Genomic DNA, 24,588 nt, shown 5'->3' with positions numbered 1-24,588 from the left:
ACTGCACCACTTGGCTGCTTCAGGGACCTTAAAGTCTAATAGAACCTCTTCATTTTACATAGGGGGAAACTGAGGCTCAGATAGATCAAATGACTTGCCTAAAGTCACAAGGTGACTTTGAGGCAGGATTTGAACTCAGGTCCTCTGACTCCAAATCCAGCACTAATTTTACTATACCACATGAGCTCCCATTAATTATGTTATCACTTTAAAGGTTACAGAGCTCCTCTTTCACAACCACTCTTTGAAGAAAGGAGTACAAGTATTATTCCCATTTTATAGAGGATGAAAATGGGTCTCAGAGAAGAAGAATGATTTGTCCAAGGTCTTGTAGGCATATACAGTCCTGAACTCCAGTCCCATACCTGGACATCTCTGCCTAGATTCTATAAACATCTCAAATTTTATACTTTCAAACACTGAATTCATTCATCATTTCTCTCCCAATTCTGACTCTCTTCCAGAATTTCCATTTTCCATTTCTATTGAGAGTACCCATACCCTTCCAGTCACTCAGGCTCATGATCTCAGTCAAGACCCCTCATTCTCCCTTACCTTCCATATTCAATCAGTTGCCAAGTTTCATTAATTCTGCCTCCACAACATCTTTCGCATCTGCCCTCTTTGCTACACTTATACAACTACCCTCATCACTTTTCACCTGGACTACCTCAACAGCCTCCTAATACATCTCCCTCCTTCATTCTCTGCTCATCTACAATCCATCCCCCACACAACTGCCAAAATGACCTTCCTAAGGCATAGATCTGATTAGGTTCCTCTCTCTCTTTCTTGATTTCTCTCTGTCTCTGTCTTTCGATCTCTATTTCTCTTCTTCCCTCTCAAAAATCTTCAATGACTCTCCAATGCTCTTAGATAAACTATAAATTCCTCAGTTTGAATTTTAATGTCCTCTTTGGTCTGGCTTCTACTTACCTTTCCAGGCTGACCTTTAAGAAGTCCACATTCCATTGTAAACTACTAAAACTACTAGTTATTCCTGAACTCAACACTCCCATCTCACACTGTCACAGACCATCCTCTGTGACTGGGGTATACTCCTTCCTCATGCATACTTTTCAAAATCCTCTTTGAGTATCAGCTCAGATCCCACGTCCTCCTGTGAAGCCTTCCCTGATACTCCATTTTGTTAATGATATCTCTATCTTTAATTGACCTTAAATTATGCTCATCTGTTTGTATACTTGTAAACTCCTCTAGAGTAGGAACTTTGAGCTTTTGTCTTTGTCTCCCTGATGCCTAATGCAGGGCCTAGGGCTCTGTACTCACTTTTAAAGTGTTTGTTGAATGGAATAGAAAGCCTACTTGAAATGTCACTTTCTCCATGAAGCCTTCCCTAATTCCTCTGTTAGTTGGCTCTTACATAGTACTCTGTTTTGTACTTCTCTAGTGCCTTTTTCTGTTGAGGGTACCACCATCCTTTCAGTCATCCAAGTTCATAACCTGGTTGCTCTCTTTTACTTCTCATTTTCCCTAGGTATCTAAGATAATGAGTTGATTTTTCAAAATGTTGAATTTAAAATGTCTACAGAACCTCCAGTTCAAGGTACCCAGTAGGCAGCTGGAGATGTGAGACTAGAAGAGAGGTTTGGGCTAAATAAACAGATTTGAGAACTATCAGCATAGAGATAATAATTGAATCCATGGGAGCTGAGAAGATCACCAAGTTAAATTGTTCAGAGGGAGAAGAGAAGTGGGCCCAGGACAGAAATCTGAAGAATGCTTACAATTAGAGGGCATGATTTGGATAAGGATCCAATGATAGAGACTAAGAAGTAATGGTCAGATAGGTAGAAGGAGAACCAAGAGCAAGTGGTATCATAAAAACCTAGAGAAAAGAGAGGAAAACAGTGTCAATGTCTGCAGAGAGATCATGAAGGAGGAAGACTGAGAAAAGGTCATTGGATTTGGCAATTAAGAGATCATTGGTAACATTGGAGAGAGCAGTTTCAATTGAATGATGAGATCAAAAGTCAGACTAAGAAGAGAGTGAGAGGAAAAGAAGTGGAAGCATCAATCTTCACTGAAAATAGCCTCTTCTTAACACAGGAGTTCCTTGTTCCAATGAAACTACTGGTCCAGTTATTATTTTCTAAATTTAGCATTTAGTGCAGTTCCTGGCACACATTAGATACAGTGCTGATTGAATGATCATGTAATATTGTGTATTATAATTGTATCCCCCAGCAAGACTGTAAGCTCCATGTGGGTAAGGGTCATGTCTTTTATGAACTTTGTACTCCTTCAACTCCTAGCACAATGATTTGTTTATAACAAGAAACTAATAAATATTTTTCATTTGAATATGATTTATTAATTCATTGTTTCTTTTCTTAAAGATACAAAACTAATGAATAAAGCTATTCCCCTCCACCCCCTTACAGTTTTATTCAGTCTAACATATAAGCCTAACCCCAGTCAGAATTTTCTAGTCATGCATGTCTTCAGTGAAGTCCTTTACATGATTTTTGGTATATGTTATCCTAAGTAACAGTCAATAGCCTACTTGAGGGGTGGCTAGGTGGTGCAGTGAATAGAGCACTGGCCCTGGAGTCAGGAGGACCTGAGTTCAAATCCAGCCTCAGACACTTAACACAAAACTAGCTGTGTGATCTTGGGCAAGTCACTTAACCCTACCTTCTCCCCTCCAAAAAGCAAAAAAACCCCCCAAAACCAGAAAAAAACCCCCCAAAACCCAAAACCCAAACCAAGAACAATAGTCTACTTGAGCCCAGTTCATGTCACCCCTTTGAATTACCAGCAGCTTTGATTCTTCTGAAATCATGTCTCTCCATGGTTCATGGCCATGTGATAGCCCTAAGGGAATGTTGAGGTTGAAAAGATGAACTAGATTTTCATATGTCTATATATAGACAGTGTGGAAATTTGAAGAAAGGGATTAACAACTTTTTCTCTTTGTTAGTATTAAGATGATGCTCACCTTTTGTATTTCCAAAGTGTGGAATGCCTATTTGCCCTATGAGCTGGGAGAAGTTTGGGAATTCTCCTACCTAGTCCATCCATCACTACCTTTCATTGCCAACCAGATGCCAAGACCTTCATTTCCTTTATCAAAACAACCAAAGCGATGACTTCAACTTCTATGGCACTTTGAGGTTGACAAAAGACTTTCTCCTAAATAACCCTGTGGTAGATTTAGCAAACATTGCTATGCCATCTTACAGAAAGGAAAATTGAGGTTTAGAGAGACAAAATGATTCAATCTGGACAATATAGCTACTAGTAAGTCTTGGAGCTAGGAAATGAAACTAGATCCTCAAATGCACAGTTCAGGGCTATTTTCATCACAACTTTAGCACCGTCAACCTCACTATCATAGGGCCATAGAAGCATAGAGTTAGAGCAGGAAGGAACCTCAAAATCCATCTAGTCCACTTCCCTTATTTTACAGATGAGAAATTAAGTCCATTTTGAGAGGTGAAGTAATTTGCCCAAGGTCACAGGTAACAAGTATCAGGTCCTCTGACTCTGAAATGAGCTCTTTTTTTTTCCCACTGTACCAATCTGCCTGCTGTGAATTGTAAACTCTTAGCAATCAAAGGAGAGATTGCCCCAAATAACTAATAATAAGAAAAATGCTAGTCAAAACAACTCTGAGCTTTCACCTCAAACCCATCAAATTAGCGACAATGACAAAAGATGGAAATAGAGGGGTTAAGAGAAGACCCTCACATTAATAATTTGGTGGAGCTGTGAATTGGTTCAACTAATCTGGAAAGCAATTTGGAATTTTGCTAAAAAAATAGGTGACTAAAATGTCCATACCCTTTGACTCAGAGATCTTGCAGGTAAGAATATATATCAAAAAGGTCAAGGTTCCATATATACCAAAATATTCATTGCAGGACTATTTGTGGTAGTAAAGAACTGGAAGCAAAATAAGCATCCATCAATAAGTTTTTAAAAAATTGTGGTATATGAATATAATGGAATGTGACCACCATAAAACAACAGTAAAGTATCCAAAGAGTCATATGAATTAATGTAGAGTTAAGTAAATAGAACCAGAATAACAATATACATAACAATGACTACAAAACCTAATTGAATGTTGTATAATTAGAATGACCAAGTTTATTTCCAGACAAAAGTTAAGAAAATGCGCTCCCCTCCCCTCTACTTTAATTGCATGAGTGTGGATTACTCCATAAACTGTCAAATGAAGTAAACATGTTGACTAGTTGGTTTTACTGATCTGTTTTCTTTTTCTTTTTTAATCTTTGATACAAAGGAAGGTTTACTGGGTAGTAGAGGGGAAGGATATAATTAGAAATGAGTGTGATATAAAAACAAAAGGCATAAATAAAAAAAAATTAATGAATCATTCATCTAGAAATTGCAATGAATTTCTATTTTAATGAAACAATGTGTCATAGACCTATGATTTCATCTGTGTGTAATCCTCCCATGTAAACTAGGTCCCAAATATAATTTGCAATCTTAGGTACTTGAAGCTCAGAGAGATTAAGTTATTTCCCCAGGGTCACATATCTAGTATCAGAGGCAGATTTTGAATGTAGGTCTTCCGGACTTCCAATCTAGCATTCTAGGAGGGGCTAGGTGGTGCAGTGAATAGAGCACCAGCTCTGGAGTCAGGAGGACCTGAGTACAAATACTGCCTCAGATGCTTAACAGTTACTAGCCATGTGACCTTGGTCAAGTCACTTAACCCCAATTGCCCTTCCTCTCCCCTCAAAAAAAAAGCAACAAATAAATAAAATACAACAGATTTCATTAAAAAAATCTAGCATTCTATCTACCATATCACACTACCTTGATGAAATACTAATAATACTATTAAATTTTGTACATTGGGAATATTTTGTGATATAGAGCAGAGTCAATATTTTATATTTATCTGAAATTTAAATAGATTCTTTCTTATAAATGTGCTTCCCTCTCCCTCAAGACCCTTGAAAAGCCTATGATCACATTCAAATCATGGTACATTGTCTCCCAGATTTCTAAGTGGTTTAATAATATAATTGCTTCATTAACTCTGTTAAGTGGGGAGTGGGGAGTGGGGGAGAAGGGGGAGGAAGGGAAGAAGACAATTATCGAAAAGTTACAAAGACAAAGAGTTGGAGACATTTAAATTCCTAGCTTCTTAAAAAGGTTAAAATCATCCTCCACATCAAAATTTACTAAATGTCTTTCCATGCTTGCCTATTTCTGCATCTTAACAGCTATTCCAAACTCTGTCCTCTCTCCTCCAGGTCCAAGGTTCAATCCTCATCACCCCATGCCCCAAATCTCAATAGAAGACTTCACCTCATATGGGCAAAAATCAGCAGGGTTCAGCATAGCTCTCTCAATTCCACCTCATCACACCTCACAGGGTTAACCCTGGGACGTGTACTCTGGACACTACCCTTTCTTACATAGTCCCAGACTTTTTTCTATAGATTATTTCCATTCTCTCTTGCACCTTCAATGAAGCAAGGTACGTCGGTTTCTTCCCTGGGTTCATAAATATGCTTAGATCACTTTTATCTTTAAAAAAGACATAAATAAATGGAAACCATTTCCTTTGTCTTTGCTGTCTCCTCGACCTGCCATTATCATATCTCTTTTCTTCCTTTTACCTCCACACTTGGATCATAATTCCCCTCTTGTCTTGCTAACAACCCTTGCAATTTCTCTAACCTCATTAATAATCTTCTAAATCATCAAGCACAGGGCTTCTTTATCATTTCTCATATCCCTTGACCCAAATGCATTATTGGGTACTACTGGCCACCTCTTTCCTGACTTTCTTAAAGTCATTCTTCTCCTCTGGCCCTCCTACCTCCCTGACCACTCCTTCTCTGTCTTCTTTTCCTCCTACTACCCCTTAGATGAGGATATAACTAGTAGGTATTAATATATATTTGGGAACACTGCATTCAACATTTGACTTTTTTTTGATAGATTATTTAGTTTTCATGAACTTTTCTTCTTTTTTTCTCCTTTTATTCTTTATTATAGGGATGAGAAGCACAGTGGATTAAGAGCTGGCCCTGAAGCCAGGAAGACGTGGGTTTAAACCTTTAAATCCTGCCTCTGACACTTGGTAGCTGTATGATCCTGGGCAAGTCACTTAACCTCCAAATGCTGTGGGCAGCAACTTAAGACTCTAAATTTTTGAGAAGGGGCCAACCTGCTTTGCTAGAAGTTTTGGGAGTTCTTTATACCAGTGAAATTACAGGTCCAGGTCCTATCCCTGTCCCTATCTTGTTATAAAAGATGGCATTCTGGGAAGGATTTAGGGGAGAGATACAGTAGGAATTTAGATGATTGTAATAGTAATGGAATATAAAGATCCCCCTGTATTGGCTTGGTTTTTGGTGTTAAAACCCAGAGCTTGTTAATCCCACTTGCGGGATAGACTTGTTGATGTGAAAAGAGAGGGCTGGACTGGGAGGAGCTGGTGACGTAAATTTGGAGAGACACAAGAGAGAGGCAGAAGAATTTTTTGGAAGCAGCATTGTGGAGGCAGAGAGAGACTGAGAGGATTGCTGAGGGCCACTTTGAATTGCCCAGAACTTTGAGAGCTGCCACCCAGAGCTGCCAAGGACTGAGGAGACATGGCTGTTATGCTGGTACTTTGTCTGTTTTGATGTTGTTTTGCTAGATTTGTCCACTGGTGAAGGGCAGTCCTGTTGTTGAAGAAGTCTGAGAACCTTGCTGTTGGTTCAGAGCTACTGAGACTGTTCTGCAGACAGAGAGTGAATACTGTCCACTGGTGAAGGACAGTGCTGTTGTTGCAGAAGTGTTGGAACCTTGCTGTTGGTTCTGAAGCCCTGAAGAAGGATTTTCTTGTTGTATGTTTACAGAAATCCTGGAAGAGGGTTTTGCTAATGTTTTCAGGGGTCCTAGGACTGTTCTGCAAACAGAGAATGAATTAATGAAGAGACTGGCAATGTATCTTGTGGCCTTGCAAAGCTTTGTCTTCCCAGGAACAAAGATTGCTGAGAACTTGCCTCTGTCAAGATGAAGAAAAGACCTCCATTTGGGTATTAAGTGCTATGCTTAAGCTTGTTGTAACTCTGGGGTAGATTCAATTATGATCCAGGAGTGGGGAACTTTTGACCTTTTTGTGCTCTGTGATTGAACAAATGAATGTACTTTACTTAGATTGGAAACTAATCTCCATTTGAGAACAGGGGCTTTGTGATGGACTAAATGAATGTATAGCCTAGGGGTGGAGTAGTATTTAGAAGAGGGACTTTGTGATTGATTAAATGAATGTAATGTCCTGGGGTGGGGAAGTACTTGATTAAATCATGTAGTACTTGGAGATTATTGAATCACACTTAGTAAATGCTGTATTTTGAATGATGCCATATTTTGATCTTCTCTGTTCTTAATTTTTCACTGTATAAAATGGAGAGCACCTATGCTGGTATTTTGAACCTTGGGAAGTTGCCTTTGCTTGGCATTACATTACAATGATATAAAAACAAAATCAATAAAAAAGTTTTTTTTTTTGAAAAAATATGCATTGAATTTAAATTCATAGAAATAAATGTCTCCTGGCTTTAGTGAATTCTCTAATCAGTAAAAGTAGAGGCACTTATGTGGGAAAAGTCAGGGATCTGCTTTTGGGAGAAGACAATATGCACTCCTCTGCCACATGGGTGGGAGCAACCTCTTTCCACTGGCTGTGCAAACAGAACAAGTTGCATCTTTAAAACAATCAGACTAAGATAGTCTCATTCTCTCTTTTCAGCAGGCTCTAGGGGGTGAAGGTCCCATTCACATGAACTAAGTTGGGTAGGGAGAAGGGCTTCTTCCCCCACCTCCTCCTTTATGTCCTGTGGTCCCAAGAAACAGTCTTGGAACTTTGGTTTCTTTCATTTGTCCTTTTCAGCTCTAGGTACCAAGGGTTGGAGTCCCCAGACCCCTGAACCATGGGGATCTTGGAGATAGGATTCCAGCTGGGAAGAGAAAACCCTGAGAAGTCAGGGAGACAGGAGACATATGGGGTGGGGGTGGGGTTGAGTTGGAACCTGGTTGGACCATGTTATACAGGAACTGAGTTAAGCTGTGAACCTGCCACCCCTCCCCTCCTCAGAGACTGAGAGGGTAAAAAAGGAGATTATGCCCACCAGGTGTTAGGGGAAAGAAATATGTGCATCCATATTCTTGCTATACATTTGAAATAAATATTACTTTGAAAATGTTAATCTGATTATTGGTTAAATGGAACTGGGGCACTGGGTACTCCCTAAAATTGGGGAAGCAATTGGTGGGGGCTTGAACCAATGGCAAAGATTAGATGCTTCTCAATCCCCTAAGGGTACTGGCGAACTCTGAGGCAGAGGAGAAATGTAATCCCTGGCTTTCAGGAAATCAACGCTGGAATAGTTAATGTCACATCAATAACAACTAACTTTATGTAGTGCTTTAAGGTTTACAAAACCCACTAAATGCTTTTAAAAAGATTTAGTCCTATAATAACCTGTGAGATAACTACAATAGATATTATCCCCATTTTACATATGAGGAATCACAGAAAGAGAGAATTTAAGTGACATATGCAAGGTCACACAATCAGTGGCAGTTCAGCACTTAAACCTAGGTCTTCTCTCTTCAAGTCCAGCATTCTTTCTACTGCAACAGGCTATTTGTTCATATATTCTTAGACCTGTATATGTAATCCCCCAGGTTTTATAGTCAACCTCACTCCAAGACTGTCAGCATAAACAATTTCCCTTATTTATGGCTCTGTTGCCTAATCCTAGGCACATTTAAAATCAGGGGTCCATATGACTGTCTTTAATCCAAGTTTTCATCAACTGTGCTTTGCTATTCAAAGGGTATCCTCACGTTCAAGTCCTTTCTTTATGTTTTTCTGGGACATTTCAAATTTTCTAGTTGGTGCTAATCTCTTCACTGTCATAATGAGGCTTTCCAGATTCAGCTACAAAACCCTCCATTAGAATAAGATTAGACACTTGGATTTTGTAGAACATGTCAAAGAGATGTTTAAAACATCACAGACAGCCTGTAAACTAGAAAGACTGCTCATTCCTTAGCTGATTTTATTCAGAGTATTTGGGTGAGATGCTTTTCCACAATGACCACATTTGCTTCCTTTTTGGGAGAGTAGTACAAGAGGTCTGGGGAAAAAATAAGGGTTGGAATCGGACTGGGGGGAAGGGAAAGGGAGGATGGTGCATTGGAAGAAGTGGAGAAGAGAACCAGGTCAACCACTTTGAAGTCTTTATGGAGAAGAGTTTACCAAAGTCTGTCACAGACACCTTTATTATTTTACAAGCAATGCTTGCAAGTGAGTTATAATTTGCTTGGAGTGAGATCTCTAGCCAACAGTTCCCCCCCCCCCCCCCCAAATAGAGAACTCTCTGCCTCAAGAAATTGGCAAAACATAATAATTGTGAAAGAGGTGGAAAAACTCCATGGAAAGAAAAGGAAAATATCATTTTGAATTATTTACCAAAGAGAACAATGGTTATATGGGCACACCCTTGGGGAACCTCTGATTTACCAGAAAACTACTTTCCTTGATCTGGTCAATGGTTCTGACTTCTCTGGGGATTAAGAATACTTGCTTTCTTGATACCATCCATGATTCAAGGAAAGCCCTATCCTTAATTTTTGAAAAACCACAGAGACCTCAGTTCTGTAGACTTGCATAATAAAGTCCAGGGGAAAGGAAGCACAAAGCAAACTCCTATTTTATGAGCCAACAGTATTGGGTCAGAGGCAAGATGGACTCATGGAAAGAACATTGGTTTGAAAATCAGAATCCCTCCATTCAAATACCATTTTGGTTGTGTATTTTCTGTGGATTTTGGTTAAATGGCATAACTTCTCTATGCCTTAATTCCATCCTCTTTAAAATGGGGGAGTGATGGCAGCAAATTGCCAAAGATGGGAATAATCAATGTTGGAGGAGTTGTGGAAAGATAAGTATTTTTTTTTTTTTTAAAGCAATCGGGATTAAGTAACTTGCTCAAGGTTACACGGCCAGTTATTTCTGGGTGTGGTGCTAAGTGTCTGAGCCCGGGATTCGATCTCCAGGTCTTCTCAACACTGGAGCTGGTGCTCTTACTCGCTGTGCTACCTAAGATGAGTATTTTTTAAAAGGAATATGTCTATTTTATCTTATTTTTATATAATATTTTATTTTTCCCCCAATTACATATTAAAACATTTTTAAAAAGTTATGAGTTATACATTCTAACCCAGCCTTTCTCCTTCCCTGAAATGGTAAGCAATTTGATATAGTTTATATGTGCAATCATGTAAAATATTTTCATATTAGTCATTTTGTACAAGAAAATTCAAATAAAAAAATGTAAGAGAGGAAGAAAGTAAAAAATATCCTACTTCAGTCTGTATTCAGATAGTATCATTCATTTCTCTAGAGGTAGATGGTATGCTTCATCATTATTCCTTTGGGATTATTTTGGATTATTTTGTTGCTCAGAATAGCTAAGTTTTTCACAGTTCTTCATTGTACAATATTACTGTTACTGCGTATAATATTCTCCTGGTTCTGTTCATTTCAGTTTGCATCAGTTCATGTAAGTAGGAAAGACAAGCATTTTACTACACTGCTGTTGGAGCTGTGATTTGGTCCAAGCAGCTCATAAAGATTTTTGAAAAAATAATGCTTAAAAAGTGACTAAAATTTCCATACCCTTTCTCTAGACAAGCATCCTAAATTACTTCAAAGTATCCTCATATAGCATAACCTCTGAACGATAGTAATTTGCTATTGACGTGGTAGTTTTCTCAGGGAAAAAGGTATATTCCAGCCAAGTCCACTTTTGGAACAGTGGCAGGAACCCAGCTCCCACATACCTACTCCAACAAAAACCTAAAATTACACCAAACTGAATAATGATCAAGAAGTCTAATGAAAAACTGTAGTAAATGACTTCTTCCAGAGGTCTAGAGCTACACAAAAAAGTCAGCCAGAGGTCCATGGACAAGAGGAAAGGGGGCCATGAGAAAACCCAGGCCCAGAGCAGATAAAATAAATAGAAGACTTCTAGGCAACAGAAGATTAGTCAGAAACACCTAGACCTGGCAAGGCAGTGAAACCAGAAGGCTCCCCTGAGAAAACACAAGTGAAATCAGAAACCCACAGCAGCAAACTTGGAAGAGATGAGGAGCCTCAGCAACCAGTCTAAGCATAGCAGTATTTAGACTAGGTCATCCCAGGTCTAGGGACTCCAAGGTGTCTAGCACTCTGTCTTACAATGCCATATGGGACCTTGAAGATCCAGTGCTCTAGACCTCAAAGTTCCAAAGCATCCTAACTCATAGGAGGTGGAGGTTGGCACAGGAATTCAGGTAACCCAGTCTGAGATCAAACATTAACCATGCCACACAAAAGCACAAAAGCATATAGGGCCTGGCCCTGTCTAATGTTAATGGATTATAAGATCTTCCCTTCCCATTAATAGGCATCATGTGGAGCCCACTGAGGGAAGCTTGCTTAGGAGAGGCTTGCTTGTAGAAAGGCTTTCACACCTTTTGTTAATTTCTAATTAGGCACTGAGTCAGGAGGGTTGTTATGCCCTCCGGTTCTAAAAAGGGTATGTCATCTATGTCACACACATATGTATACTCTGAAATTGGTATTTTGCTTTGAGCTTCACTCATTGGAAGAGTGTTCTTGTGATTTGACCAGATGAGATTCTGGGTAGCTGTTAAGGAGCCCCCCTCCCCAGCTTTGAAAAACCTAGATGTTAGTGCTTCTCTCTCTGGTAACTATGTATATATTGCCTTGGTTAGACAGTTGAATCTGTCTGTTGATCTATGCTAATTTCTCAGACAGTTAGAAGCCCTGTCTGTTGGAATTTATTTCTCTGCTTGTATTTTCTTTGTTTGGATTTTCTCCGAAGTTCAGAGTGCTGATTTTCCCCCTGAACTAATGAATGTATTTAAAAAAGATTGCTGACCCTTTGAACAGCTATCTTTCCTAGTAAAGCAGATCTAAGAAACTGTATTAGCAGCTATCCTGGGTATGTCAGTATGGCTGCCCCTACATCCTGGCACAAAACTCTGGTTCAGAAATGGAGGTTGAAGTGATAAGTAAATACAAGAAGCTATATAACACGATAAAAATTATAACAGATCCAGAGATACTGAAAATCCCAAACTTTTCAAGAAGAAAAATGTAACTTTATAACAATTACAAGCAGAGAGTCAAAGGAAAGATAGTTTTTCTACAAGGTCTATACTAATTCCTAGAAGAAATTAAGCAAATGATACAAAACTAAATAGGTGTTCTGGAAGAAAGAATTGGAAGCCAAATAAATAACATTTGGTAAACATTACCCAAGTTAAAGATTCCAAGAAAATAAGAATAGATCAAACAGAAATCAATGACTCCATGATATAGAAAGAAATATTAAAACAAAGTCTAGAGACTGAAAAAAAAAGAAGAAAATGTAAGGTATCTGAGATAAAAACCAACTGAAAAACAGTTCAAGGAGAGTGCAGCAGCAAGCATCCTAGCATACCCAGGATGGCTGCCAACACAAGTTCTTAGATCTGCTTTTCTAAAGGAAAGCAACTCAAAATGGGTTAACAATCTTACTTTAAGCAACCAAACATATATTATTTACCTAGTTCAGGGGAAAAAGTCAGTACCCTGAACTTCAGAGAATACAAACAAGTTACAAGCAGAAGTTACAAGCAGACAGAGAAACAGATCACCAGACAGGCTTCTAGCTGTCTGACCATTACATCCATACCTAGTCAGTTATCAGAGAGGGAAGCACCAACATCTGGGTTTTCAAAGCTGGGGGGCTCAGTGGCTGCCCAGAACCTCATCTGCTCAGATCACATAACTCTTCTGAAAGTGAGCCCCCAAACAAAACCTCATATCAGGGTATATATAGCCTTCTCCTGCCTCAGAGAATGTCACAACCCTTTTGACCCACTGCCCAATCACAAAGTATCAAGGTGTGGGCATTCCAAAAAATCAAGCCTTCTGCCACAGGCTCCATGTGACCACATTCAGCCTATTAGGGGGCAGAGTATATTTTCAAATCTGGGAAGGTTCTCAGAGTCACTTAAGCCTATCAAAGGGCCAAAGAGCAGAGAAGAAGATCTTCAGATTCCCATTCCCATAATAGAAAGATAGTTTAAGAAACATCAGATTCTCTAAAAACCATGATTAAAAAAAAGCCTGGACATAGTATTACAAGAAACCATAACTAATTTCTATTAGATCTACTAAAATAAGAAGAAAAAGTGAAATAGTAAGAACTCGTCAATCACCACTTGAAAGAAATCCCAAAAGGAAAAGTCCCAGGAATGGTATAGCCAAAATCTAGTTTCCATGCCAAAGAAAAAATATTTCAAATAGCCAGAAATAAATAGTGCAGGTACCAAGAAAGCACTGTCAAAATTACATAAAAGCCGGGGCGGCCAGGTAGCACAGTGAGTAAGAGCACTGGCTCCAGTGTTGAGAAGACCTGGAGATCGAATCCTGGGCTCAGACACTTAGCACCCACCCAGAAACACCTGGTTGTGTAACCTTGAGCAAGTTACTTAACCCCAATTGCTTAGGGGCGGCCAGGTGGCTCAGCGAGTAAGAGCACCGGCTCCAGTGTCGGGAGGACCTGGATCAAATCTGGGCTCAGATACTCAGCACCACACCCAGAAATAATAACTGGCCGTGTAACCTTGAGCAAGTTACTTAACCCCGATTGCTTTAAAAAAAAAATTACATAAAAGCTGACATTTCTGCTGCAAGCGAGAGATCTTGGAATACCATTACCAAATATTGGGATACAAAAGGCAAAAGGTTTACAACCAAAAAGAACTTATTTTGAAAAGCTGAGCAAAATCCTCCAAGAGAAAGAGGGTCATTATTTTTTCCTAAAGTGCAGAGAAAAGTTTGAAAGGAAGCACAAATAGGACAGTTTTAAAGCAACAACTATAATTTATTATATATTTGTTATATTATATACTTTAAAACTTAAGCAGTATAGAACAGATTCACAGCTTTATATATCCTCTTTTTCTAAACATCCATTGCATATTTAGTTCATCTTTTAAATCTTTATTAAATTCACAATATTTTTTTTTTAAAAAGAGAAAAGTGTTATGAATTATGACTACTTTTCTTAGAATAGCTTCAAGAATTATCATGGCAGGGGATCTGGTTTCCTGGCTGATACCTGTGGGATTTCTGAGGCAGTTTTGGCACAACACAGTTGCCAAGAGACCTGTGAGTTTAGTCACCTTGGCAACTACAGCATTAAGATCTCTTGGATTTTCCCTTTTTATTTTCTCCTAAAAGAGCTACGATATTGGACTATTTTGTTATTGATTCTCTCTCTGTCTCTCTGTGTGTGTGTGTGTCTCTCTCTCTGACAAATTGAGGCATAATATTGTCCAAAGTAGTGTATTGTTTGCATTGGACAAACTTATGGGAGGGGTATAGAGGGCCCCTAAGGAATCCTGGGCTAGAAGAATAGTTAGGTACCTGTTTTTGCAGACATTTGAAAATATAGAGATCCTTTGGTAAATCTTTCATAGGAGGTCCAACTAATGCATTGGGGGCCATGCTTTAAATCTTCTAATATTGAATAGATACCAGTAGAATATAAGCATTTTCCATATATTATTTCTTGCCCTTACTACATGACTGGCTCAGCTTTTCTAGTCATAGATCTTTCTAATGACATACTTTACACTGTTTCTCCTCTGCAAGTCTTCACTGGTAATATGAGGTTTTTTTTTTTTAACCTTATATTGCCCTTTAAAAAATTAGTCCCATTTTGAAAATAAGGAAACTGAGGCCCAGGGAAGCTAAATGATTTGCCCATAATTACTTATCTACCAAATGTAAGAGACATTTCAAATTCAGATCTCTTCTAACTCCAGTATTCTTTCTGCTATGCCATGTTGTCTAAGGTAGGTAACTGAAACCCTGCCCTATCAGGTCCTCAAAATCACAACTTTAGGTGAAACAGCTTTATTAAGATCAGTTCCATGAGAACAATATGATAAATAGGAGATATGGGGACCATAGATTGAAGAGACCTGAGCATCCAACCCCATCATTTAACAGATGAGGGAACTGCATCCAGAGAGATTATGACTTGCCCAGGGTCATGCAGCCAGTAAATGCCTGAGCAAGATTCAAACTTAGGTCTTCCTTCAAGTTCAGCACTCTAACCATTGTACTATACTATAGATAGGGATGCCATGAGCGTTCTTGGTTTCATTTTTCTTAGCAGTATCATTACTATCAACAGGCAGTTTCTACCTATTGAATGGAGAGAGGAGGTGCCCCTCTTCCTCACCCAGCTTTTGCTGGTACAGGAAAGATATCCACCGGTCCTACAGAGCAGGGCTTCTTAAAGTTTTTCCACTTGAGACCCTTTATTGCTTCTTACACTGTATTTAATATTTATTAAAAAATAAATCAATTCATTATGTGGGTTAGTTTGTCCTGAAGTAGTAGGTGGGGTTATAGCAAATGCCACTGGAACATTTTCTCTTGGTCTTCTTGCTTTCTGGCAGTCATGAGGCAGCTGCAGTCTTTTTGGTATCTCTGTCCTGGGTTTCTCCTCTACCAAAGGATAAAGAAGAAAGGGAAACTGGAAATCTTCTCAACTCCTCTATGGCCAAAAGTAGATAGAAAGCAGAGACATAAACAGAAATTTGTCTCTTTCCCTCCTTCCACCCCCTTTTTTCTAGGAGTTGGAAAAGGCTAGGTACCTTTGTACCCAGGCAAGTTCCACTGGACTTAGATAATGAATAAGTATGTATTAATTCTTTATGATTATTGTTATGGTTTCTATTTTAATTATGTAGGAATCAGTTTTGTAGATTTGTATGTTTCTCCTAATACTCTACATGTTTGTATCATGGATGCTTTAACATACAATTTTTTTTTAAAGCAATCGGGGTTAAGTAACTTGCTCAAGGTTACACGGCCAGTTATTTCTGGGTGTGGTGCTAAGTATCTGAGCCTGGATTCGATCCCCCAGGTCATCCCAACACTGGGGCCGGTGCTCTTATTTGCTGAGCCACCTGGCCGCCCCTTTTAACATACAATTTATAGAAAATAATAGCAATGCCAATATGACCTATTCCATTAGCTGCATTAACTTAATTGTCTCTCATATTGAAAGCAGTTAATTTAAAGATTTTGAGGTCCCATGGTGTCTAAGCCTACATCCTGGCAGGAGTTTGGACATGTTCATACAGACTATGTTTTTGTGCAATTCCATAAAGCTTTTTCTTATTGCTATTAATAATAGGATTGCATTATACCACTTGTATTTTTATTACTGATTTGAAAATTCCTGTATAGCATATGTGCTGATGGTTCCCATCTGTGGGTAAACTTTTCAGATTCCCAGGTGTACTGGCTTTCCAGTAGATTACAAAGAGAAGGAAAGGCGGTGGCTAGGTGGTAAAGTGAATAGAGCACCAGCCCAGGAGTAAGGAGGACCTGAGTTCAAATGCGACCTCAGACACTTAACACTTACTAGCCATGTGACCTCAGGTAAGTCACTTAACCCCAATTGCCCTGCCCTCCCCCCTCCAAAGAGCAAAAAACCAACCAAACAATAACAAAAAGAAGGAAAGAATGGGGAATGAATAACTTTGCTTCCATTAAGGGAAGTAACCACATTGAAATATTCAAATCTAAAGAAAGGGATTAGTTATACTGTATCACATGAGTTATTGTAATATGTCCTCAGTTGGGGCAAATTTTGGAGTCAATAATTAGTTAACTAGCATTTATTAAATGTTTACTTTGTGACTGGCACTGAGCTAAACACTGGAAAGGCAAAGAAGGGAAAAAGTCAGTTCCTGCTCTTAAGGAGTTTACAATGTAATGGGGGAAACAACATGCAAATAAGCTACATACAAACAAGATATATACAGAATAATTTGGAGGCATATGCCTGTCACCATATATAGAAAGTGATACGATAGTGGCAAATATGGAAATATGTTTTTTGTTTTTTGCCCTTTGGAGGGCAATTAGGGTTAAGTAACTTGCCCAAGATTACACGGCTAGTTTTTTTTTGTGTGGGTGTTGTGTCTAAGGCCGGAACCGAACTCGGGTCCTCCTGACTCCTGGGCCAGTGCTTTTACTCACTGCTCCACCTAGCTACCCCTGGAAATATGTTTTTCATGATTTTGCATGTATAACCAATATATTGCTTGCTTTCTCAATGTGTCAGGGAGGGACTGGAGGGAAAGAGAGGATTTGGAATTCAAAAATCTAAAAAAAAAAAAGGATGCTAAAATAAATTAAAAAAAATTGAAAGTTGTATGATGGAAAGAGGACTAGACTAGGAGTCAGGAGACTTCAGTTTTACTCTAGGCTCCACCATGAATTCAATGTATGTGAACCTGAGCTTCAGCTACTTCCTCTCTAAAATGGAAATTAATCCCTCCAGCATCTATCCCCCTCAGGGTTATCATAATTATTCAATCATCTAAATGACATAAAGCGTGTTATAATCATAAAGTCTTACATAAATGTGAGCTACTATTATTAATAGCAATAAGAAAAAGCTTTATGGAATTGCACAAAAACATAGTCTGTATGAACATGTCCAAACTCCTGACAGGATGTAGGCTTAGACACCATGGGACCTCAGAGTCTTGAAATTAACTGCTTTCCATATGAGAGACAATCAGGTTAATGCAGCTGATAGAATAGGTCGTGTTGGTATTGCTATCGTTTTCTATAAATTATATGTTAAAGCATCCATGACTTCAATACTACATTTAATTTTTAAAAAATACTTGGCTTTTGTTATTGCCCATGAATAAAAATGCCCATTACACTAACCAGATGCCTAGAAGTAAAAAAATAAAGAATTTTAAAACCACTGAAACATCTCTAGGTATGTAATTATGCTTGCAGCCTACAATCTTGGTGTTTTAAAAATAACCACCAAAAGCTGGCATAATTAAGCTGGTATTATTACTCCATTATTAAATCTTGATTGTGTTTGAGCCCAATGATTAACACATTTAACTCCTGATGGAACTCTACATCGAAATTCATCTGAGATGGGGGTAGTTCTTGGAAAAGCATAAAATGAAAGTGTGATTTTCATTAAACAAATTCAAAAATGGATGATATGCAAATTCAGCCATTGGCAGTGGAGAAATTGCAGCATGCATGACCAGGACAATTTACATAATAAAAGGATCAGTACATTTTGATACAATGTATTTGATTGCTTTGATTTTAAGGGACAACATTTCCAACCTCTTGCTTTGGTAAAGTCTTTAGACTCAGAAGGGGTATGGGATATTGGGAAGTCATCTCACTCAGTGTTTCAGAAGACTTCGATGTGTGAGGACAGTCTTAGATGTGAGTCTTGACTATCATCCTGGATTTCTCTAAAGCCAAGAACAGATAAGTCACAAGTTAGCTCCTAATACTCTCAGATCCCAGATTTTTGCCTGAAGTCTGGCCCCATAAGAAGTAGTATGTTCAGGTCTCTTTTTTTTTTCAAGAAGGACATTAAGAGATTGGAGAACATATAGTGTTGGGCAATTGGAATGACAAAGTCCTCAGGATTATGTCATTAGTTGAAGAAATTGTGGATGTTTAGCCTAGAAAAGAGAAGACACAGTCAAACCTGATGAGTGTTTTCAAGTAATTCAGAGTCGGCCTGTAGGAAATGGGGATCATTCTTGGTCAGCATTTGACACAAAATAAACACTTAATTATTTATTTAATTGAATTAGTCACAGAGGGCAGAATTAGGAACAATGAGTCAAAATTGCAGAGAAGGTCATCTAGACTTTGTAGAGGAAAACTCCCTATCAATTAGACATATAGAGAAACACAATGAGTTGCCTTAGGAGACAATGAGTTCTCCTCATTGGAGGTCTTTAAATAAAGTCTGGAGCATTATTTGTCTTATATGTTAGAGAGGGAATTCTTGTCCAGGCACAAGTTAGATTACATGGTCTCTGAAATTTCTTTCCAACTTTTCTGTGATTCTGTGAAATGTGGCCACATCTCAACTTGAAAAAATTCCATGCATACAAATAGCAGGTCCACAGTTGGTAGTATGGTATTCTTGACTGACTGACATTTTGTCATGTTTATATCAGAAAAGTACATACACATCTTGATTTTCTTGAGCAAAGAGTTTATTTGAAGCATTGTATGGGAATAGATGTTGTGTTATTCAGTCATTTCGGTCATGTTTGGCTCTTCACAACTCCATTTGGGGTTATCTTGGCAAGTTAGTAAAACTGAATTCAAATTCAGCCTGAGACCCTGGCTAAATCACTTAATCGCTGTTTGCCTCAGTTTCCTCAACTGCAAAATGGGGATAAAACAGCACTTGCCCTGCAAGGTTGTTGTGAGGTCAAAGAGATTTTATTTGTAAAGTGCTTAGCACAGTGCCCGACATGTTTGTTGTTACTCATTCATTTTTCAGTCATGTCTAATTCTCTGTGACCCCTTTTGGGGTTTTCTTGGCAAAGACACTGGAGTGGTTTCCCATTTGCTTCTCCAGCTCATTTTACAGATGAGGAGACTGAGGCAAACAGGGTTAAGTGACTTCTCCAGGGTCACACAGCTAGTAAGTGTCTGGGACCAGATTTGAACTCGGGAAGATGAGTCTTACTGACTCTAGACCCAGCACTCTCTCTAGGGTACCCCATAGCTGTCGGCCTGATATATAGTAGGTACTATATACATGCTTTTTCTTCATTTTCTAGCTTTAAATCATTGATTCTGTTATCATCACCCCTTTAGGTGGTGTGCCTGACTATCCAAATCCAAATAGAATTTTGGTCTTTTTTTAAACTGCTACTTTTGAGCTATGTTAATTTGAAAAGCAGTGTGGCACAATGAAAAGAGCTCTCTATTTGATGTAGGAACGAGGTGGATTAGAATCTGGGCTCTAGCACTTCCTAACAGTTCCATCCCTTCTCTGATCCTCTGTTTTCTCTTATGAAAAATGGGCTACCTCTTTCATGGGGATATTATGAGGCTCCCACATGGAAACAGGTGAAAGTGTGAACTACTGTTATCACTTGGCTGAGGATGTAGAAGATGAAGGGGTTCCCAGCAATGAGAGTTCTCAACAGAACTTAGGTGCCCAGACAGAGCTTCTCGCTGTTTTCCTCCTGGAACTGGAGAACCACATTTATAATGTATGAGCATCAGAGGGGAAGAACTACTTTAAGATATTCCAGATGCAGCCAAGGGAGCACTCTCAGCCTAACTCCTCTTTGCTTTCTTAAATTCTTTATGAAGACACTGGAACAACTCATTCCCTGAACCTGTAGCAAATCCCAGTCCCTCTATAAGTTCCATACTGGGGCAGATAGATATTAAAACTATTTTTTGAAAAGTCTGAGTGAAGTAGCATACAATGGGGAAAAGTAAAATGGACTAAGTGATAGGAAGGGTTTTTTTTCCACTGATTTAATGTGTATTTTTATTATTTAATTTTATTATAATTATTATTTTTTAATGTGCATTCTTAAGTTATTGACTCCCACTCTCTGGCTCTAGCTTCCCCATCTACAAATTGAGGTGGTTACACTTGTTCAGTCATTTTTCAGTAATATCCAACTCTTTGTGATACCATTTGGGGTTTTCTTGGCAAGGATACTGTAGTGGTTTGCCATTTCCTTCTCTAGTTCATTTTATAGATGAGGATACTGAGGCAAACGGGGTGAAGTGACTAGCCCAGGACACAGCTAGTAAGTGTTTAAGGCTAGATTTGAACTCAGGTCTTCCTTATTCTAGGCCCAGTGCTTTATCCATTGTGCTACCTAGATGCCTAATATACTCTAAAGTCCTTTTTAGTTCTGACATTCTATGACTACAGAATCTCAAAAGTCCCTTTTAGCTCTAATAAGGTTAGAATTTTAAGCATTCATTCATTCTTCCTCCATACATTACTCAATAAACATTTATTTACTCAGCACTCACTATGAAGAGGGTATCATGTTGGGTCTTGAGGCTAGGGTAGCTGGGCAGGATTCAAAGATGAATGGGACATGTTGTTGCTCTCATGGAGCTCACTATCTTAATAATTTGGGGGTAAATGGATTAATATTTGAGTTTTATTGCTAGCTGTGGAACCCTGAGCAACTCAATTAACATTTTAGTCTTATTTTAAAAAAATATTTTATTGATGCCCTTTAGTCTTTACATCATAGCCATTTCTCATGTTCGTCCAGATTGAACCATTCTTTGTGATCAAGAAAAACAATTAAGCAGAAGCATCCTGTCTGACAGTGTATATGATACATTCAAGTAATAATAGTAATTCATTTCCATTTATGTTTCTACATTTGAACCTGGAATTTAGAGGTAGTTCACTTTACAGAGGTTCAAATGAGGATAAAATAAAGTGATGTATGTAAGATACCTCACAAACCTTAAAATACTACATAAATGCTATTATTACAATTAATAATTATAGCAGATAGAGTGCTAGAGTGAGGATTTGGAGTTAGGATCAGTGGGGTTCCAATTATGCCATAGAATCTTAAAGTATTAGTTGTGTAACCCTAGGTAAGTCACTTAACCTTTCTTGGTCTCAGTTACTCATCCATAAAATGAGAGGATTAGACTAGAGAGCCTCTAATATCCCTTTTAAATCCAAATCTATGATTCTAATTACCCACATCTCTATCATGAAGGAGGAATTATGGGCCACACTTTAAACTGTAAAATGCTGTTAGCAATACTTGGGCACCTTACTTCATAGTGTCATTGTGAGGAAAGTGCTGTGTTAATTTTAAGTCACTATATAGATGAGAGCTATTATTGTAATTTTCTAGCAGATCGATATCTTTTAGGCTGAGCCTACTTTGTTTTCAATATTTGAGTGTAGGGATTGTGCTGATTAGCTCAGCCAGTTTAAGTCAACTTTTCTTGACTTCAACAAAAAAGCAGAGGTGGAAAGAAAGGAGACCCGATTCTTCTTCAACTTGGACCATCCTGGGCTTTGAGTGACATGAGTGGTTTATAACAGAAGATTAGGTTGTGAAGTCAGAGTTTGGGGGTTATAACATAAATATAGTGATATTTTAATACTTCACTGAATATACAATCCCACTGGATTAGGTATTCTGTCCATCTCTGACCCATTCACACTTTGTCTTCCTGTGTGAATCTTTTTTTTTTCCAGACCAAGGCTTTTATTTATTCATTTCTTGTATTTAAAATCTTAGGCCTGAGATTCCTTGCCATAGTCCTTAACAGCAAAGCAACTGCAGCCCCGTACTTTATGGGGCTTTCCCTCTCTGTCAGTTTTATAGAGGCCTAACCATTTGCCCAGTTTCTTGTCATCAACTTTGATCAAGATGATTTGGTGCTCAGTACCCAGGGTCTCAACCAACTTTACATACACAGGTTCATCACAGTTGGAAGCAAGAACACAAGGATGGGCTTGGTGTTTGTCCAAGACTTTGGCAGCTTCACAAATTCCACGAGCTAGGCCATAATGGATGAATGTGGTCTTCAGCACTTCTTCTAGAGTGCTGTTAATGTCCATTACACCTCCAGCAGCAATGTCTTCCTTGGCCATGGCAGTGATTTATGGGTGAAGCTAAATCTTGAAAACACCTGGGAGTCTCTGCCTCCTGCTCCACTCAGTGGCTACAGGGAAAGAGCTGTGAATCTTTCTTCAAATTCTCCGTAGGGCATCTACCCCAAACTTGGAAGGCCTTCCTCTTCCTCTTGAAATCTGTTGTGGGTCTTAATGTGGCATTCAGCTGCCTATTTGTTATCTTTCATTCTTTTTAAGAAATATATTTTATTAATTTTTTTTGGCTTATATCACCCCCCCTTTCCTTTTTCCTCAGAGACATTCTTTTTTTTTTTTTAAAGCAATTGGGGTAAGAGACATTCTTTATAATGAAGACTAAGAAAGAGGAATAAGGAAAAAAGTTTTGCAAAATGAACACATTAGAAAATCTGACACTATATACAATTATTTTGTTCTTGTTGTTTTTTCCATTTACTTCGTTGTAGTCATCTATGTTGATTCCTGTAGCAGCAAGCACCCCAAGCGTCCTCAGGGTTTGCAGCTACCACAGGTTCTTGGATCTGCTTTGCTAAAGGAAAGCAACTCAAAATGGGTTAACAAGCTTACTTTAATCAGTCAGACATATATCGTTTACCTTGTTCAGGAGAAAAGGTCAGCACCCTGAACCTCAAAGTATACAGGCATAATTATCAAGACAGAAACATCAAGTAGACAGATTTCCAAACTGTCTAACCATTACATCCATACCCAGTCAACATCTGGGTTTCCACATTCTGGGTTTTTCAAAGCCGGGGGACTCTCAACAACGGCTTCCCAGAATTCAGATCAAATCACAGAACACTTCTCAAAGTGAGTCCCAAAACAAAGCTACACATCAGGGCTTATATAGCCTTCTCCTGGCTCAGAGAATGTAACAACCTTATTGACTCACTGGCCAATCAAGAAGTATCTACTGAAAAACAAGCCTCCCTCCCCAGGCTTCTGGTGCACTTTAGCCTAGGGGCAGGGAAGATCTTTAAAATTTACATTCGCATTACAATTCCCTAGTTATGTTTTGTTCACTTTGCATCAGTTCATAGAAACCTTCCCATGCTTCTCTCTATTTACCATAGTCCTAATAAGTAAGGGACCAGTCAATAGAATTTGGTCTGTATAACCCACTAGGAGGAAGAGTGAATCCACATATTCTCTAAAGATTAGGCCCTTACCCATTACACATCATTGATTACAGAACAGTAACATTCCATGACATTCCTATACCACAATTGTTTTTCTAGCTATTTCCTAACTGATATTCCTCATGTTGTTATATGACTAACCTACTTCCTTTCTCAGTTATATATATCTTTGATTAGAGGAAATGTGGTACATTGGAAAAAGCAGTGGGTTTAAAGGATCTATATTTGAAAACTGACTATCAGTTGTCATCCAAATGATTCAGAGTAGGTCATGTCCCTTCTTTTAGCCTTAGTTTTCTCATTTGTAAAATGTTAATCTGTAAAATCTAAAAATCCTATGCCTTTTATAAAGATTCTCGTGTTTTAAGCTTATGTTTCAGCCTATGGATGTTCATCATGTATTTCCTTATGTGTCACTTGTACTTTTACAAGTATTCCCTAAATCAAGAAATAATAATAATAATGCTATTGAACTATGTCAAGACAGCATCTTATTATTTTGAAATGTCTTTTCTAAGAACAATCTTGTGGGTTACAAAAGGAAAGTGGTATTATCTCCATTTTATAGATGGAAAAATCAAGGCTCAGAGTGACTGTCACTTGCTGGTAGTTTTTTCTATTAGGCAATACAGGAAATAGGATCTGGATATTGCTATGTATGTACAGTGGCTTAATGTTCATTTGAGAGTCAGTGGCCTAGAAAATTGTCAGCAATGATATAAAAGATTCATTATCCATCTAATGTACTAGTCTCATCAAGTTGACCAGTTAGGTGAATTCATGCAGATTTTTATCACTAAGTTCCTTTCAGAAATACAAAACAAGTGACCTGGTTTTAGATTGCATCCATGATTGTTCATAATCATAATAAATTTTTTATT

The 24,588-nt window shown here is 38.4% G+C and overlaps 1 protein-coding gene across 1 annotated transcript; it reads right to left on the bottom strand.

Annotated features, from left to right (window-relative positions):
• Positions 1–22,208: 22,208 nt before the first annotated feature.
• Positions 22,209–22,568, bottom strand: LOC138149013 (small ribosomal subunit protein eS12-like). The gene has a single exon (XM_069071820.1). It carries the CDS (start codon positions 22,566–22,568, stop codon positions 22,209–22,211), a length of 360 nt encoding a protein of 119 aa, XP_068927921.1.
• Between the last annotated feature and the right edge of the window lie 2,020 nt (positions 22,569–24,588).

This window comes from Petaurus breviceps, unplaced genomic scaffold (genome assembly GCF_028583685.1).
Source record: "Petaurus breviceps papuanus isolate PSGF00001 unplaced genomic scaffold, PetGlider_PUasm1.0 90845, whole genome shotgun sequence".
Taxonomy (NCBI): domain Eukaryota; kingdom Metazoa; phylum Chordata; class Mammalia; order Diprotodontia; family Petauridae; genus Petaurus; species Petaurus breviceps.
This window is presented reverse-complemented; position numbering and strand designations above follow the sequence as displayed.